This window comes from Oncorhynchus clarkii, chromosome 4 (assembly GCF_045791955.1).
Source record: "Oncorhynchus clarkii lewisi isolate Uvic-CL-2024 chromosome 4, UVic_Ocla_1.0, whole genome shotgun sequence".
NCBI classification, from domain to species: domain Eukaryota; kingdom Metazoa; phylum Chordata; class Actinopteri; order Salmoniformes; family Salmonidae; genus Oncorhynchus; species Oncorhynchus clarkii.
The window spans coordinates 29,715,619-29,735,610 of NC_092150.1; the positions used below are offsets into that span (position 1 = coordinate 29,715,619).

General features: G+C 41.4%; 1 protein-coding gene across 2 annotated transcripts in view; it reads right to left on the reverse strand.

The window, feature by feature from the left end:
• The window catches only part of LOC139406702 (clock circadian regulator a), a 72,573-nt gene that overhangs the window by 25,994 nt on the left and 26,587 nt on the right, over positions 1-19,992 (reverse strand). For both annotated transcript variants that reach the window (XM_071149626.1, XM_071149628.1), the window contains 6 exons: positions 10,814-10,878; positions 10,322-10,566; positions 10,121-10,212; positions 2,675-2,737; positions 2,397-2,545; positions 448-539 (listed from right to left, as the gene is read on the reverse strand). In XM_071149626.1, the coding sequence (XP_071005727.1) occupies positions 448-539; positions 2,397-2,545; positions 2,675-2,737; positions 10,121-10,140 (324 nt within the window). In that variant the 5' untranslated portion in view covers positions 10,141-10,212; positions 10,322-10,566; positions 10,814-10,878. The remainder of the gene's footprint in view (positions 1-447; positions 540-2,396; positions 2,546-2,674; positions 2,738-10,120; positions 10,213-10,321; positions 10,567-10,813; positions 10,879-19,992) is intronic.

A 19,992-nucleotide genomic window follows, 5' to 3' on the forward strand; every position in this document is an offset into this window, starting at 1 on the left:
GACATGTCACCCATTGAGCATGTGTGGGATGATCTGGATCGACGTGTACGACAGCGTGTTCCAGTTCCTGCCAATATCCAGCAACTTCGCACCGCCATTGAAGAGGAGTGGGACAACATTCCACAGGCCACAATCAACAGCCTGATTAACTCTATGTGAAGGAGATGTCATGCTGCATGATGAAAATGGTGGTCACATCAGATACTGACTGGTTTTCTGATCCACGCCCCTACCTTTTTAAGGGATGCATATCTGTATTCCCAGTCATGTGAAATCCATAGATTAGGGCCTAATGAATTTATTTAAATTAACTGATTTCCTTATATGAGCTGTAAATCAATATAATCTTCACAATTGTTGCATTTATATTTTTGTTCAGTATAGATCCTACTTAGTGAAAGGATGTGCAATCTACTGCACTTTGAGTGTGTTGACTGCCACTCTCACCTCCAGCATCAGCTGTGTGAACTCTTCATTACTAAGAAAAGGAGGTTTCCAGTCCTGTCGGATCTCACTTGACTCTGACTGCGCAGCGATTTCTGACAGGGAGAGACACAGATTGAGTAATTCACATCAGTGATTCCCCTGACAGCTTGGTTAATACTAGGGGTTGGAACCGGTTCAGGGAACAGTCCCGAAAACTGGACAAAAATGTTTTTCCGAAGAACAGAACCAGAACCGAGAACGAAAGTGATGTATCCATGATCTGAATCTGCACGTTTCATCACAATATTGTTTTGCACGTTCGTTTTAGAACAGACGCCCAGACGAGCATTCTACTCTATGCAGTCTTAACAGGTGGGGATGACGATCTCGTCTAAAGTGCATTACTGTGCCGATGGCATTTCAAAAGGAGGCAAATAATTAGTAGGACATTTTTTGGCATCATTGTAATGTCGCCAGATTGACTTTAGATGTAGCATAACTTTAGCTAGCTAGCTACGATTGAGGGGAGAGCACCGACATTTTAGCCAGCTTAAAGTTAGCATTGCTAGCTATTTCTGACCAACTTTGCAGGCTCATGCCAACATTGCCATTTCTATAAAGTAAACTTGATGACATCATAATGCCCATGTTGTTTTCTACAAATTATTTGTCTACTTTAGCAATGTCATCGTATTTCCAGGCCACTATAGTGTAATTTTGACGAAACAGTCATTAGCCCCCGTTCAGGAAGACTAAGCAATAACCATCAGTAGGATATCAATATGCTGCAGCATCTGTAGAACCTTGATAGCAATGGCAATGACGCGACCAAGTGACGGAGGTACAACCCATGAATACTGTTCCGGAACAGAACCATTATTTTAAAAGCATGGGAACTGTTCTCCAGTCCCACGCAAAACACAACAAAGCACCCATGCAAAGAAACTTATTCTAGTGTCTGTCTGCCTACCAGCTGAAAATCTTTGCCAGTGTGTGTAAACTACCGGCCCCTCCCCCTCCTTCTAAAGCATGCATAGTCTACTGTAGTTACGGACGTTACAGCCGTGATTTAGAAATTAGGGAGAGAGATTTTTAATTACAGAACAACAAATTAACTTTGTTCACATGCGATTTAAGGATACTATAGTTACAGCATCATGTTTCACATTGGATTTATTAACTACAAAAAAGTTACATTTTAATTTTAATTCTGGTGCTTCTCTGCACACACAAGCTTGTTAGCTAGCTAGCTCTGGTCTAGCTCTTGAAAACTCTAGACGGCATTATGAGTAATGTAATGGAACTGAGAGTCATGATCAAGGGCTAGTTCTGGTCTAGCTCTGGTCTAGCTCTGGTCTAGCTCTGGTCTAGCTCTGGTCTAGCTCTGGTGTAGCTCTTAAACTCCAGGAGGCATTATGAGTAATGTAATGGAACTGAGAGTCATGATCAAGGGCTAGCTCTGGTCCACCGTCAATTAAGCCAAATCTCTGAAGTTCAAAGACATTCAAAGTTCTTTCATAGAAGTCGCTCCTCCGTAGGTATAACTATGTGGGCTTAATTCAGATATTATACGTCATAATTACAAGATGCCCAGCGCTCTCCTCACCCGCCAAATTTCAGTCGCATGTTGCACTCTACACTACACTTGTCTATCCAATGTATGCACATTGCTTGCCCGCTCCATAGCAAGCTGCTCTATCCATTTGTGAAGTGATTTATTGTCAAACTAAATGTAAAAAAAAATCTAAAATCTGAGGTTTAAAAAGGAACAATATAAACAGTTCATTTTTTTGTGTTCGAACCAAAAAACACCTGGTCGGGAACAGTGGAATGGAATTTAAAAAAAATAAGATTCTGTTCAGAACAAAACTAATGGAAAATAATTTTGGTTCCCTGGTTAAAACACTGAAATGTTCCTATTTTTCCAGACATGTTGATGTCCAAGGGCTAGAAGGAGGAGAGGTCCATACCTTTATGCTTGCGCAGGAAATCGATGCTCTTCTGTAAGATGGTAGACTTGTCCATCTTCCGAGTGTTGCCTGGCAACATGGTAGCCAGCTCCTTGATGAGGACATTGAACTGGTCTCTGCGCTTCTTCTCAGACTTGTTACGGGATACTCTGGAGGGTTGGACATGAGAAAGATAAGAATACACATACTAAGATGCTAACAAAAACAACACAATGATCAAACTAAGCCTTTGTTCAGAGTTCCCTTTAATGGAGTGCTTGAGCTTATTAAGACCTCACCGTTTTGCTTTGTCCTTTTCATCTTCTTCCATTAACCCATCAAAGATACTGCTTGCGTCATCCCTGCAAAACAAACAACCAATCAACCAGTCAAACAAGATCCTACAAACCTAAACCTCTACTCAATAAAGACCAGCCAATCACATACCACGGCCCCAAAACAATTTAAAATCCATTTATTTAAACTAACTTTACAGTTACTTACACTTAAATAATGTCAGATGAATAATATAAACATTTATTCAATTACAGACCAGAACAAAAAAAAACTTGACAATGGCATTACAAAATAATTATTTTGGGCCAAATATAAGAGGTGCAGATATCATTGGCCAGACTGCTACCTCAGCCCAAGCAGTAGAGGGCAGTGCCAGGCTCAGTCTATATTTAGACAGAGACTTGTGCTCTTTGACTCAGCTGGTATTGAGGAACAATGTCCGGGGATGTGACTCATTTGCCTTGGAAGGGAGAACCTTTCGCTTACTCAGCCGACTAAGACTGATATCACTAAAGTACGTCAAATTGTCATTATTAGGACCTTGACAAGTAGCATTGGCAATGTTCTGCCTGCAGTTAGAAAATAATCATAAGTATAGTGTGTCAGCATAGATGAGACCTATTGAAGCCTATGGCGCTGTGTATTTGTGCCAATATGCATGTAGCTGTGTATACGTGCCAATATGCATGTAGCTGTGTGTGTGTGTACATGCAGTAGATGTTAATATGTACACCTCCAAGAAAATATTTTAAAGTGCTTGACTGTCCGTCTACATGCATAGCATGCGTGGATATGGTCCAGATGAGGAGTCACTGTGCTCCTCAGTCCTTCCAGCCAGTACCATAAAGGTTTATTGGCCAACCGGAGTCACTTCTGAGGTATATTGTCACTCCACACTTCCTCCCATTCAACAATCATTCATTAAATCACTGACCAAGATTCCTTGGACAGGGAAAATCATGCTAATGCAAATGCGTGCTGATCTAAGCATGTGCCATTCTGTGGAATGAGGTACACTGGCACGCTTTCTGTATGTGTGCATCTATCCCAATATGTGCCCTTATGCATTTTGGTGCATGCTGTGTGAGTATGAGATTAATGTTTTGTGTGAGTGTGTGTGTTTTTAACCCCAGAATTGCTACGATCAAATTAGCTTCAAATTACACTCACCAAATATATTTTTAGATGAAGCCATTAACATCAACAATGTAGAAACCTGATGGTTTAATATCAAAACAACAAATGCTGCAATAAAGATACAGTAAAAACAAGCACACATCCACTGACAGATAAGGACAGCCAGGCTCTGGCTTATCATGAACCCTAATGGTGTTTGCTCTCATATGAGAATGAATGGGACTCCGAAGAAATGCGAACTGATATTTACATTCCAACTTGCTGGAGGCATCAGATCAATAACAAATTGCCCATAAAGATGCCACATGAATAAATGAAACTCCACCCATAGTGCACTATTAAATTAGGCCACCTAAAGCTGGCAGTGTTTTATTGTGGTGCCATGTAAAACGTGAGGATTGTGTATTTAAGCTGGTGTTAATAGTGTGTGGCCAGCTCTAACCTCTGCCTTTATAGGAGGCGGAGCTACAGAGGACCGTGTGGCAGCAAAACACTATTCTCCTCTGAAACCAAGGGACAATGAGTAAGATGGATGCTCACAAAAATGATACTTACAAACACAACCACCGTCAAAATACTTGAGACAAACTATCAACATACCTTTCACAAACTAACGACAGACTTTTGACAAAAGGTATTTTTATAGCAGTTGTGCTGGTCTTTGTGTTTTCGATCCTCACAAATCCTTAACATTTATTTCTTTAAGTAGCAGCCAAAGAGGGTCAAAGTGTGAATAGATTTTCAAGTAGATTTAAGTCAAAACTGTAACTCGACCACTCAGGAACATTCACTGTCTTCTTGGTAAGCAACGCCAGTGTAGATTTGGCTTTGTGTTTTAGGTTATTGTCCTGCTGAAAGGTGAATTCATCTCCCAGTGTCTGGTGGAAAGCAGACTGAACTAGGTTTTCCTCTAAGGTTTTGCCTGTGCTTAGCTCCATTCCGTATATTTTTTTTATTCTGAAAAACTCCCCCGTCCTTAATGACTACAAGCATCCCCACCACTATGCTTGAAAATGTGGAGAGTGGTACTCAGTAATGCATTGTAATGGATTTGCCCCAAACTGAAAACTTATTCAGGACAAAAAGGACAAAAAGTTAATAGCTTTGCCAGTATTTGCAGTATTACTTCAGTGTCTTGTTGCAAACAGGATGCATGTTTTGGACTATTTTTTATTCTGTACAGGTGTCATGACCTCTCTCTTTCTCTCTCTCAAATTCCTGGTGAAGACTCTCTCCCCCTGGCCATGCAGAAAGAGAGACACAGAGAGAGAACAAAGGATTTCACATGGCAAACTCCTAAATCCCCAAAATGGAAATTTGAAACAAAATATCCACTTGTGAGAAGGTGGGAATGTTCAGTGGACACTTAAGGGATGGGTATGACGAGTATGTTTCATTTGGTGACCTCAGAGAGGACAGGAAACACACATAACTCTCTCTGAATGTGTACATTTCTCAATTATGGGGTTTGTATCTAATTATTGTATAAAATGAATGAGTAAAGATGAAACTATTTGTGAAATGATGTAATGTGATGTTAAACCTTTAATGTGAGAGAATTGTATTCCCTTTAAAGTTTAACTAAGTCATTGGCCCGCCCCTGTGAGCACAGACATTATCTGGCGTCATAGAACCTACTTTTCTATTGTTACGAATAAAAACCCCTCCTGAGGAAATCCTCTTCAGACCACAAAAATCTCAGTATAAGGTAAGGTTGTAATGGTTGCCGAATTCCTAACCATACCACGTGCAGCATTGGCTACACGGCTGGAAATGGTTAAACTCTGAGACTATCGATCCCTACAGACTAAGAGCAAATCTTAGATAATAATTACTAGTCTGCAGCTAGAAATTATGTCAACCTGGGATGCGAAGACCGACAACCGCTGAAACATCTAGTCTATGAGAACATTTCTGAATGGTACTCTGGAGTATCCATTCTAACCACAATAGATTTTGATCTTCAGGGAAGTAGAGAGAGAGACGATGATGAACTGACTCTCCAACAGAAGAACTGACGATTCCAACAGAGATTACGACGACACACTGGGTGTAAATATATATATTGATTACAATTATTCCCGAATGAGTGAGCGTTCATGTGCAAAGGATTAGCATTTCAATTAATATAATTATAGTAGTAATGTGTGTAGTGAGCCCTCTGTTATTTTCCGCCTGTTCTCAGTCCACACCCACTTCTCTTTGTCCACCAAGCCGTCATACCGGCTTAGCCCACTAGGGAACCTCCCGGTAGGTTTCCTTGTAACCATAACTGTTTGTTTATGCATTTCTGTGACTATTTAGTTAGTTAGTAAACAAATTATTAAGACAATTGGTGTATGGATGATCCATAGTAAAGGCTGGGTTCGTGCAGATAACCAACAATGTACAACGTTTGCAATGAGACTAACGTTAGGTAATTAGTAGACAAATTAATCAGATATTAAAATATCTGAAGAGTCATATTAGGAAAATTATAACTTTGTAATCGGAAGATCTTCCTTGGTACCCCGACTTCCTAGTTAATTACATTTACATGATTAGTTTAATCACCTAACAAAAATTACAGAAAATTGATTTGATAAAATAACAGTTCACTTTTAATGATGCCAAAGACACGACACAGGCTTCCTTCTTTTCACTTTGTCAATTAGGTTAGTACAGCCATTAAACTCTGTAACTGTTTTAAAGTAAACTTTGGCCTCATGGTGAAATCTCGGAGCGGTTTCCTTCCTCTCCTGCAGCTGAGTTAGGAAGGACGGCTGTATCTTTGTAGCGACTGGGTGTATTGATAACCATCCAAAGTGTACAGTGCCTTGCGAAAGTATTCGGCCCCCTTTAACTTTGCGACCTTTTGCCACATTTCAGGCTTCAATAATAAAGATATAAAACTGTATTTTTTTGTGAAGAATCAACAACAAGTGGGACAAAATCATGAAGTGGAACGACATTTATTGGATATTTCAAACTTTTTTAACAAATCCAAAACTGAAAAATTGGGCGTGCAAAATTATTCAGCCCCCTTAAGTTAATACTTTGTAGCGCCACCTTTTGCTGCGATTACAGCTGTAAGTCTCTTGGGGTATGTCTCTATCAGTTTTGCACATCGAGAGAATGACATTTTTTCCCATTCCTCCTTGCAAAACAGCTCGAGCTCAGTGAGGTTGGATGGAGAGCATTTGTGAACAGCAGTTTTCAGTTATTTCCACAGATTCTCGATTGGATTCAGGTCTGGACTTTGACTTGGCCATTCTAACACCTTGATATGTTTATTTTTGAACCATTCCATTGTAGATTTTGCTTTATGTTTTGGATCATTGTCTTGTCGGAAGACAAATCTCCGTCCCAGTCTCAGGTCTTTTGCAGACTCCATCAGGTTTTCTTCCAGAATGGTCCTGTATTTGGCTCCATCCATCTTCCCATCAATTTTAACCATCTTCCCTGTCCCTGCTGAAGAAAAGCAGGCCCAAACCATGATGCTGCCACCACCATGTTTGACAGTGGGGATGGTGTGTTGCTTTTACGCCAAACATAACGTTTTGCATTGTTGCCAAAAAGATCAATTTTGGTTTCATCTGACCAGAGCACCTTCTTCCACATGTTTGGTGTGTCTCTCAGGTGGCTTGTGGCAAACTTTAACCGACACTTTTTATGGATATCTTTAAGAAATGGCTTTCTTCTTGCCACTCTTCCATAAAGGCCAGATTTGTGCAATATACGACTGATTGTTGTCCTATGGACAGAGTCTCCCACCTCAGCTGTAGATCTCTGCAGTTCATCCAGAGTGATCATGGGCCTCTTGGCTGCATCTCTGATCAGTCTTCTCCTTGTATGAGCTGAAAGTTTAGAGGGACGGCCAGGTCTTGGTAGATTTGCAGTGGTCTGATACTCCTTCCATTTCAATATTATCGCTTGCACAGTGCTCCTTGGGATGTTTAAAGCTTGGGAAATCTTTTTGTATCCAAATCCAGCTTTAAACTTCTTCACAACAGTATCTCGGACCTGCCTGGTGTGTTCCTTGTTCTTCATGATGCTCTCTGCGCTTTTAACGGACCTCTGAGACTATCACAGTGCAGGTGCATTTATACGGAGACTTGATTACACACAGGTGGATTGTATTTATCATCATTAGTCATTTAGGTCAACATTGGATCATTCAGAGATCCTCACTGAACTTCTGGAGAGAGTTTGCTGCACTGAAAGTAAAGGGGCTGAATAATTTTGCACGCCCAATTTTTCAGTTTTTGATTTGTTAAAAAAGTTTGAAATATCCAATAAATGTCGTTCCACTTCATGATTGTGTCCCACTTGTTGTTGATTCTTCACAAAAAAATACAGTTTTATATCTTTATGTTTGAAGCCTGAAATGTGGCAAAAGGTCGCAAAGTTCAAGGGGGCCGAATACTTTCGCAAGGCACTGTATTTAATAACTTCACCATGCTCAAAGAGACATTCAATGTTTTTTTAAAACCCATCTACCAATAGCTCCCCTTCTTGCAAGGCATTGGAAAACCTCCCTGGTCTTTGTGGTTGAATCTGTGAAATTCAGTGCTCGACTGAGGGACCTTACAGGTGTGCGGTACAGAGATGAGGTAGTCATTCAAAAATCTATTATTGCACAAGGATTGAGCCCAATAAATGTATTATGTGACTTGTCATGCACATTTTTACTCCTGAACGTATTTAGATTTGCCATAACAAAAGGGTTGAATACTTATTTTATACGCATTTCAGCTTGTTATTTTTTATCAATAAATATAAACATTTCAAAAGACATTATGGGCTTATTGTTAGTAGGCCAGTGACAAAAACATCTAAATGTAATCCGTTTTAAATTCAGGCTGTAACACAACAAAATGTGACAAAAGTAAAGGGATGTCAATACTTTCTGAAGGCACTGTATTAACAAGGCAAGTTCATTAAGAACCATTTCTCATTTACAATGACAACCTGGCAAGGTATAGTATATCCCTGCCTGGTGGGACAGTATACCAGGGTTGGGGTCAATTTGGAATATCTGAATTTAATTATTTTCAAACAATGAATTTGAATTGGACACATCTCATAGGAAGCAGAATTTGAAATGAATTTTCATTTTAAGGAAGTATAATTTGAATTCAAAGCAATTAAAATCAATTCAACTGAGACGTGAAACATGAAAGTCTCATTCATTCGAAAAAATCTTCTATCAAAAGGATATGCCTCATAAATAATGCAAAGAACACTCAGAGTCGATATTCACGTAATAATAAGGGGTTCCCCTCAACCACAACTTCACAAAAACAAACATTCCTTGCCATTGACCCCAGTGTAAAAGAGCCAACTTCATCATACATTTTTAGCTATACAGAAATAACAAAGCATGACGAAAAGCTGCTGTGTTGTTCAATGTAGATGTTACCAGATAAAAAATCCCAACCCTACGGTTTGCAATGCTCTCACATAGGGAAATAGAGCCTGCGAGAAGAGCCCTGGGGGTTCAGGCTTTTCAGAGTGGGAGAGTGATAAATGTGGGGAAGCCGGTGTCCAAGTAGGCTAAACGTAGCTATGTGTGTGGAAAACAGCACAGGTAAGACATTTATCTTGTTTAGTATAGTTTGTAACTCCACTCACTTCTTCATTTTTTTACCCTTATTTTACCAGGTAAGTTGACTGAGAACACATTCTCATTTACAGCAACATACTTTTCCTGATATCTAAAAACATTAAGTCGAATTATTAGACAACCCACATGATAGTAGAGGGGGAGTTCAGTGGTGCCCAACAGAGAGGCCCCTCCCTTGCATAAGACGGCACACACACACACACACACACACACACACACACACACACACACACACACACACACACACACACACACACACACACACACACACACACACACACACACACACACACACACACACACACACACGGAAGAGAAAAACACCACCCACTCAAAATGGAGCAGGGCTGAGTGGTATACTAATCCTGGGGTTAAGGCGGGAGATCCCGTGCTGGTAGGATACAGGGACACTTCCGCTGTCACTCAGCTAGCCAGCCAGTTAAAACAGGTGCCGAGCCACAGAGTCCACCCACACACAGGTCAGTCACACACCTAAAGGTCCACCAAAATGTTGCTTGAAATCACCATGGGGACTCTGTGCAGCCAAGGTGAAGTACAGATGAAGATTTTAAAAAATACTCCTCGGTTAAGGATTTTTAACCACAGGTGATTTCAGAGACAGCGTCTAGGTTACCAGTTTGATGAGCAGGTAAGGTAGGATATTTATTTCTCTCAGGGGTAGGAGGAGATTGGTGGACTGACTCACCCGCCTATGCTGGAAGTCATCTTGTAGCCTGTTCAGGGTCGCAGTGGTGGAGAGGGGCCTTTTAATCGTGAGGTAGACATTTGTGAATTAACCTGCCAGATAAAACTAGATTAGCAGTGAAATTACAGTACATGGCTTGAAACAAAAAAATAGTCCACAGCCTCCATCCCTGAAGCGCAGCAGCACACAGCCCAACCTTACCTCCTGTCTAGCCGACTATGTGGGAGGATGAGGAGTGTGGTGTAGGATGAAGGTCCACTCTGTGAGGAGACACTGTGGTGATGGCAGAGGTCTGTGTGCCCACTAGGGGAGAGGGGTTGTTACGAGTGTCACGGAGAGGATCCTGTGTCAAAGGCCAGCGGTTGTCAACGGGTCCTTTCTGAGCTGAGCTTTCCGCCGGGTTCGGTTGTGGACGTACCTCATGACAGCTACATCGGATGCTCTAACTGGTTACAAAACAGAAGACATTACATTAGTAAACCTTTGGAGTTTGCTATTTATTCAATTCCAAAGGTACTTGTGTACCCTAGGTGTCTGTCTGAAATGAATGATTGGAGAAATGTTACATGGAGAAAATTCCACCTAGCCTATTAGTGGCGCTATATTTCTCATGTGCCTAGGAGTGGAAGGGTTTAGGGGTCAATTTGGGACTGGCTGTAAATCACACTGATTAGTACAGAGGTAAGCACTTACCGATCACATGGTTGGTCTGGAGTCGCTACAGCACTGGACTAGAAGATACCTTTTTCTTCTCAGATCTAAAATAAGAAAAGGCACATGACATTATACCCCTGAAACATACACACACACACACACACACACACACACACACACACACACACACACACACACACACACACACACACACACACACACACACACACACACACACACACACACACACACACACACACACACACACACACACACACACACACACACACACACACACACACACACACACACACACACACAATTATACCCTGAAAACAGACACACAAATAACCTTACATACAGACACACATATAACCTTATACCCTTAGAGATGACACATGATGATGGAACAGCTGATTCAAAAGAGACAGATGGGTCACAACAGCCACAGCCTCACGTACGCAACCAAAAACTGACATGATAAAATCCTTGTTTAGACACCGGCCCTAGTCTTTAAACTGGTAAGCGGTCCTAATGATACCTACTTCTGCCAATGCAAGGACGTCTACAGTAGAGCTTGACTGACCAATAGAAAATCACCAATGGCAAGCTTTCCTAAAATGACCAGTATCAGGATTCCTCCCATTCTGACCCAACAGACTGCAATACCTGGATAGAACAAACCATCAGAGTTGGTGTTTGACACGTTTTTTAACTACGAACACATTTTAGGATAGATAGAGCGAAACAGAGACATTGGGGTGTGGTGGCTGTGGCTGAGTGTCTAGGTGAATGAGGGGAGTGCCTGATAGAAGGGGGGCGGGCCAGTGTCACAGGCCGTTGACTTTCAGCTATGCCCATTTTGCTGCTCTCTGCATGTGACAGATACATTTGACCTACACAGGCAGAATGACACACAGGCTCTCGCACACAAACACATCACATAACACACAGAGAATAAGGTCTCTGTCCATAACATAAGGTTACAGGTTTAATGAACTCTCAACGTGACCATGTATGTAAGCAGCAGCAAGTTTCTATCCACATTATGTAGCCTTGCAACAAGGGCGCATTGACACAGCTGGTGATGTCGTTAAATATACATTTCATCTGTCAAAACTATAAAATAACGTGCACAGAATTGGAAAGATATGGTCATTCTCCAGTGGGAAAAAATATAGAAAAAATGTCACACGTAAGTGTTCACGTACAGAGGTATAAGCGAGGGATGGCAACAGTTTATCGAAAATACAAACAGTATTCAATCACTTGTTGTGTGTTAATTTGAGAGAGAAAAAAATGGGCTTATTTTAACAATGAAAAAGCTGTCTAAATTCAATTCAATTATCCATGTGACATTGTTACATACAAGGATATACCATGGCATTCGAAATTCTTAACTTAATAAAACATCTAACTTTTGAATGTAGTTTTTATAACGGTGCGTTGAGCTACTGCTGCACATTTAGCCCACCAGGCAGCCCTGACAATGTTAAGCCATTTTCCCCTCTTCAATTAACGATTACAGGCATGAAACCTAACGGAGGTTCCACAAGACCTGACACAGATAATTGCAAAATACCCAGCAGAAAATATTCTTCAAACAGAATCCGTTCAAATCAAATGTATTTGTCACGTACACAATTTACAGCAAGTTTAAAAGGTGCAGAGAAATGCTTACAGCTTTATCACGGCAAACACATTTAGAACTTTATATATATTTTTTGGAATATTTAAAAAACATCAAAAAACGTCATATGAAAAATATTGTTATCGCCCAGCTCTAGTTCCTTAGGATTGCATATTTACAGGTAGTGTGAATAGTATACAAGGCCAGGCACCACACCTTAATAGGTAATTATTTATCTTTATATAGGCCTATATCAAAAGTAACCTTTACCTGTTGAATATAGGCACATAATGTAACAAGATATGCAAATGAGACATACACTACCGTTCAAAAGTTTGGGGTGGTCACTTAGAAATGTCCTTGTTTTTAAAGAAAAGCACATTTTTTAAAGAACATCACATTGATCAGATGCAGTAAGAAATACAGTGTAGACATAGTTAATGTTGTAAATGACTATTGTAGCTGGAAACTGCTGGAAACTGAAATCTACATAGGCGTACAGAGGCCAATTATCAGTAACCATCACTCCTGTGTTTCAATGGCACGTTGTGTTAGCTAATCTAAGTTAATAATTTTAAAAGGATAATTGATCATTAGAAAACCCTTTTGCAAGTATGTTAGTTAGCACAACTGAAAACTGTTCTCCTGATTACAACGACGCCACTCTTACTGTGGGTGATTCCCTGATCCACCTCTACGCAGACAACTCCATTCTGTATACATCTGGCCCTTCTATGGACACTGTGTTAACTAGAGGTCGGACGATTAATTATGGCCGATTTCAAGTTTTCATAACAATCGGAAATCGGTATTTTTGGACACCGATTAGGCCTTCTTTTTTTTTTACACCTTTATTTAACTAGGCAAGTCATTTAAGAACGGATTCTTATTTTTAATGATGGCCTAAGAACAGTGGGTTAACTGCCTTGTTCAGGGGCAGAACGACATATTTTTACCTTGTCAGCTCGGGGATTCAATCTTGCAACCTTACGGTTAACTAGTCCAGCGCTCTAACCACCTGCCTTACTTTGTGTACCTAACCATAAACATCAATGCCTTTCTTAAAATCAATACACAAGTATATATTTTTAAACCTGCATATTTGGTTAATATTGCCTGCTAACATGAATTTCTTTTAACTAGGAAAAATGGGGCCCTTCTCTTGCAACAAGTCAGGGTATATGCAGCAGTTTGGGCCGCCTGGCTCGTTACGAACTGTGTGAAGACTATTTCTTCCTAACAAAGACAGCCAACTTCGCCAAACGGGGGATGATTTAACAAAAGCGCATTTGAGAAAAAAGCACAATCGTTGCACGAATCTACCTAACCATAAACATCAATGCCTTTCTTAAAATCAATACACAGAAGTATATATTTTTAAACCTGCATATTTAGCTAAAAAAAATCCAGGTTAGCAGGCAATATTAACCAGGTGAAATTGTGTCACTTCTCTTGCGTTCATTGCACGCAGAGTCATGGTATGTGCAACAGTTTGGGCCACCTGGCTCGTTGCGAACTAATTTGCCAGAATTTTACATAATTATGATAATAACATTGAAGGTTGTGCAATGTAACAGGAATATTTAGACTTATGGATGCCACCCGTTAGATAAAATATAGAACGGTTCCGAATTTCACTGAAAGAATAAACGTTTTGTTTTCGAGATGATAGGTTATTAATATGGTCAAATCCGTAAACTAAGACTTGTATTTCTGTGTGTTATTATGTTATAATAAAGTCTATGATTTGATAGAGAAGTCTGACTGAGCGATGGTAGGCCCCAGCAGGCTCGTAAACATTCATTCAAACAGCACTTTCATGCGTTTTGCCAGCAGCTCTTTGCAATGCTTCAAGCATTGCGCTGTTTATGACTTCAAGCCTATCAACTCCCGATTAGGCTGGTGTAACCGATGTGAAATGGCTAGCTAGCTAGCGGGGTGCGCGCTAATAGCGTTTCAAACGTCACTCGCTCTGAGACTTCGAGTAGTTGTTCCCCTTGCTCTGCATGGTTAACGCTGCTTCAAGGGTGGCTGTTGTCGATGTGTTCCTGGTTCGAGCCCAGGTAGGAGCGAGGAGAGGGACGGAAGCTATACTGTTACACTGGCAATACTAAAGTGCCTATAAGAACATCCAATAGTCAAAGGTATATGAAATACAAATTGTATAGAGAGAAATAGTCCTATAATTCCTATAATAACTACAACCTAAAACCTATTACCTGGGAATATTGTTGTTAAAAGGAACTACCAGCTTAAAAGGAACCACCAGCTTTCATATCTTCTCATGTTCTTAGCAAGGAACTTAAATGTTAGCTTTCTTACATGGCACATATTGCACTTTTACTTTCTTCTCCAACACTTTGTTTTTGCATTATTTAAACCAAATTGAACATGTTTCATTATTTATTTGAGGCTAAATTGATTTTATTGATGTATTATATTAAGTTAAAATAAGTGTTCATTCAGTATTGTTGTAATTGTCATTATTACAAATACATTTTCAAAAATCTTCCGATTAATCGGCACCGACTTTTTTTGGTCCTCCAATAATCGGTATCGGCGTTGAAAAATCATAATCGGTCAACCTCTAAATCATAAATCGATTCACCTCTACGCAGACGACACCACTCTGTATACATCTGGCCCTTCTTTGGACACTGTGTTAACTAACCTCCAAACAAGCTTCAATAACATAAAAACACTCCTACTGTGGCCTCCAACTGCTCTTAAACGCTAGTCAAACCAAATGCATGCTTTTCAACCATTCGCTGCCCGCACCCGCCCGCCCGACTAGCATCACTACTCTGGACGGTTAGGACTTAGAATATGTGGACAACTACAAATACCTAGGTGTCTGGATTGACTGTAAACTCTCCTTCCAGACTCATATTAAACATCTCCAATCCAAAATTAAATCTAGAATCGGCTTCATATTTCGCAACAATGCCTCATTCACTCACGCCGCCAAACATACCCTCGTAAAACTGACTATCCTATCGATCCTCGACTTCGGCGATGTAATTTACAAAATAGCTTCAAATACTCTACTCGTCTATCTCAGTGCCATCCATTTTGTCACCAAAGCCCCTTATACCACCCACAACTGTGACCTGTATGCTCTAGTCGGCTGGCCCTCGCTACATATTCGTCGCCAGACCCACTGGCTCCAGGTCATCTATAAGTCCATGCTACGTAATGCTCCGCCTTATCTCAGCTCACTTGTCACGATAACAACACCCACCCATAGCTCTCTGCTGTTCTCTGCTGCCAATGACTGGAACAATGACTTATATTTCCCTCACTAACTTTAAGCATCAGCTGTCAGAGCAGCTTATCGATCACTGCAGCTGTACACAGCCCATCTGTAAATAGCACATCTGTCACACCCTGACCATAGTTTGCTTTGTATCTTTCTATGTTTTGTTTGGTCAGGGTGTGACCTGAGTGAGCATTCTGTTGTGTGTCTAGTTTGTCTATTTCTATGTTTGGCCTGATATGGTTCTCAATCAGAGGCAGGTGTTAGTCATTGTCTCTGATTGGGAACCATATTTAGGTAGCCTGTTTTGTCATTGTGGGTTGTGGGTGATTGTCTATGTTAGTTGCTTGTGTCAGCACAGTTCTCATTATAGCGTCACGGTCATTATTAGTTTATTGTTTTGTATAGTTTGTATTCAGTGTTCAATGCTTTCTTTAATTAAAAAATCATCATGAACACATACCACGCTGCATTTTGGTCCGCTCCTTACGACGATCGTGACAGAATCACCCACCACAACAGGACCAAGCGCAAGGAGGACTGGACATGGGAGGACGTATTGGGCGGTAAAGGACCCTGGGCACAGCCAGGAGAACATCGCCACCCCAAAGAAGAGCTGGAGACGGCGAAGGCGGAGAGGCGCTGGTATGAGGAGGCAGCACGGCGGCGTGGATGGAAGCCCGAGAGTCAGCCCCACGGTCGTTATTCGTTTATTGTTTTGTATAGTTTGTATTCAGTGTTCAGTGCTTTCTTTAATTACAAAATCATTATGAACACATACCACGCTGCATTTTGGTCCGCTCCTTACGATGATCGTGACAACATCCAACCAACTACCTACCTCAACCCCATATTGTTTTGTCTGCTCTTTTGCACACCAGTATTTCTACTTGCACATCCTCATCTGCACATATCACTCCAGTGTAAATTGCTAAATTGTAATTACTTCACCACTATTGCCCTCTATATTGACTTACCTCCTTACTTCATTTGCACACACTGTATACAGATTTTTATATTGTGTTATTGACTGCACGTTTGTTTATCCCATGTGTAACTCCATGTCATTGTTGTCGCACTGCTTTGCTTTATCTTGGCCAGGTCACAGTTGTAAATGAGAACTTGTTCTCAACTGGCCTACAAGGTCAAATAAAGGTGAAATAAAACAAATATATTCAAAAAGAGACTAACAACTTACAGATGGTAGGAAATTAAGATCACAATTATGAAAACTGAGGACACTAACTAAAGAGGCTTTTCCACTGACTCTGAAAAACAAGAAACGAAAGATGCCCAGGGTCCCTGCTCATCTGCGTGAACGTGCCTTAAGCATGCTGCAAGGAGGCATGAGGACTGCAGATGTGGACAGGGCAATAAATTGCAATGTCTGTGCTGTGAGACGCCTAAGACAGCGCTACAGGGAGACAGGACGGACAGCTGATCATCCTCGCAGTGGCAGACCACGTGTAACAACACCTGCACAGGATCGGTACATCCAAACATCACACCTAATGGAAAGGTACAGGATGGCAAAAACAACTGCTCGAGTTACACCAGGAAAGCACAATCCCTCAATTAGTGCTCAGACTGCCTGCAATAGGCTGAGAGAGGCTGGACTGAGGGCTTGTAGGCCTGTTGTGAGGCAGGTCCTCACCAGACATCACCGGCAACAACGTCGCCTATGGGCATAAACCGACCGTCGATGGAACAGACAGGACAAGCAAAAAGTGCTCTTCACTGACGAGTCGTGGTTTTGTCTCACCAGGGGTGATGGTCGGATTCGCAACTATCGTCGAAGGAATGAGCGTTACATTGAGGCCTGTACTCTGGAGCGGGATCGATTTGGAGGTGAAGGGTCCATCATGATCTGGGGCGATGTGTCACAGCACCATGGGACTGAGCTTGGTGTCATTGCAGGCAATCTCAACGCTGTGCGTTACAGGGAAGACATCCTCCTCCCTCATGTGGTACTCTTCCTGCAGGCTCATCCTGACATGACCCTCCAGCATGACAATGCCACTAGCCATACTGCTCGTTCTGTGCGTGATTTCTTGCAAGACAGGAATATCAGTGTTCTGCCATGGCCAGCGAAGAGCCCGGATCTCAATCCCATTGAGCATGTCTGGGACCTGTTGGATCGGAAGGTGAGGGCTAGGGACATTCCCCCCCAAAATGTCCGCGAACTTGCAGGTGCCTTGGTGGAAGAGCGGGGTAACATCTCACCGCAAAAACTGTCAAATCTGGTGCAGTCCATGAGGAGGAGATGCACTGCAGTACTTAATGCAGCTGGTGGCCACACCAGATACTGACTGTTACTTTTAATTTTGACCCTCCCTTTGTTCAGGGACACATTATTCAATTTCTGTTAGTCACATGTCTGTGGATCCTGTTCAGTTTATGTCTCAGTTGTTGAATCGTGTTGCGTTCATACAAATGTTTACATGTGTTACATTTTTCTGAAAATAAACGCAGTTGGCAGTGAGAGAACGTTTCTTTTTTTGCTGAGTTTACATTTTGTGATAACTGCACTGTGACTCTGCACTGAACAAAAATAAACGCAACAATTTCAAAGATTTTACAGAGTTACAGTGCATTAGGAAAGTATTCAGACTCCTTGACTTTTTCCACATTTATTATGTTACAGCCTTTTTCTAAAAATGATTAAATTGTTTTTTCCCCTCATCAATCTACACACAATACCCCATAATGACAAACCAAAAAGAGGTTTTTAGAAATGTTTGCATAAGCATTCAAACCCATACTCAGCACTTTCTTGAAGCACCTTTGGCAGCGATTACAGCCTCGAGTCTTCTTGGGTATGACTCTACAAGCTTGGCGCACCTGTATTTGCGGAGTTTCTCCCATTCTTCTCTGCACATCCTCTCAAGCTTTCAGGTTGGATGGAGAGCGTTGCTGCACAGCTATTTTCAGGTCTTTCCAGAGATGTTCAATCGGGTTCAAGTCTGGGCTCTGGCTGGGCCACTCAAGGACATTCAGAAGCCACTCATGCATTGTCTTGGCTGTGTGCTTAGGGTCGATGTCCTGTTGGAAGGTGAACCTTCGCTCCAGTCTGAATTCTTGTGCTTTCTGAAGCAGGTTTTCATCAAGGATCTCTCTGTACTTTTTTCCGTTCATCTTTCCCTCGATCCTGATTAGTCTCCCAGTCCTTGCAGCTGAAAAACATCTCCACATCATGATGCGGCCACCACCATGCTTCACCGTATGGATGGAGCCAGGTTTCCTCCAGACGTGACACATGGCATTCAAGCCAAATAGTTCAATCTTGGTTTCATCAGACCAGATAATCTTGTTTCTCATGGTCAGAGTCCTTTGGGTGCCTTTTGAAAAACTCCAAGTGGGATGTCATGTGCCTTTTACTGATGAGTGGCTTCCCTCTGGCCAATCTACCATAAAGGCCTGATTGTGGAGATGGGAGAACCTTCCAGAAGGACTACCATCTCTGCATTACTACACCAGAGGAACTCTGGAGCTCTGTCAGAGTGACCATCGGGTTTTTGTTCACCTCCCTGACCAAGGCCCTTCTCTACTGATTGCTCAGTTTGGCCAGATTGCCAGCTCTAGGAATAGTCTTGGTGGTTCCAAACTTCTTCCATTTAAGAATGGAGGCCAATGTGTTCTTGGCGACCTTCAAAGCTGCAGAAAGTTTTTGGTACCCTTCACCAGATCTGTGCCTCGACACAATCCTGTCTCTGCGCTTTACGGACAATTCCTGCGACCTCATGGCTTGGTTTCCACGCTGACATGCACTGTCAACTGTGGGACCATATATAGACAGGTGTGTGCCTTTCCAAATCATGTCCAATCAATTGAATTTACCACAGGTGGACTCAAATCAAGTTGTAGAAACATCTCAATGATTTTTGATCAATGAAAACTGGACGCACCTGAGCTCAATTTCGAGTCTCAAAGCAAAGGGTCTGAATACTGATGTAAATAAGTTTATTTTTATTTATTTTTATTTTATACATTTGCAAGAATGTCAAAATCCTGTTTTCGCTTTGTCATTATGGGGTTGTGTGTGTCGATTGATGAGGAAAAAAATCAATATAATACATTTTAGATTAAGGCTGCAATGTAACAAAATGTGGAAAAGGGGAAAGGGTCTGAATACTTTCCGAATGCACTGTATATGGTAATCAGTCAATTGAAACAAATTCATTAGGCCCTAATCTATAGACTTCACATGACTGGGAATACAGATATGCATCTGTTGGTCACAGATACTTTAAAAAAAGGGAGGGGTGTGGATCAGGAATCCAGTCAGTATCTGGTGTGACCACCATTTGAATCATGCAGAGCGACACATCTCCA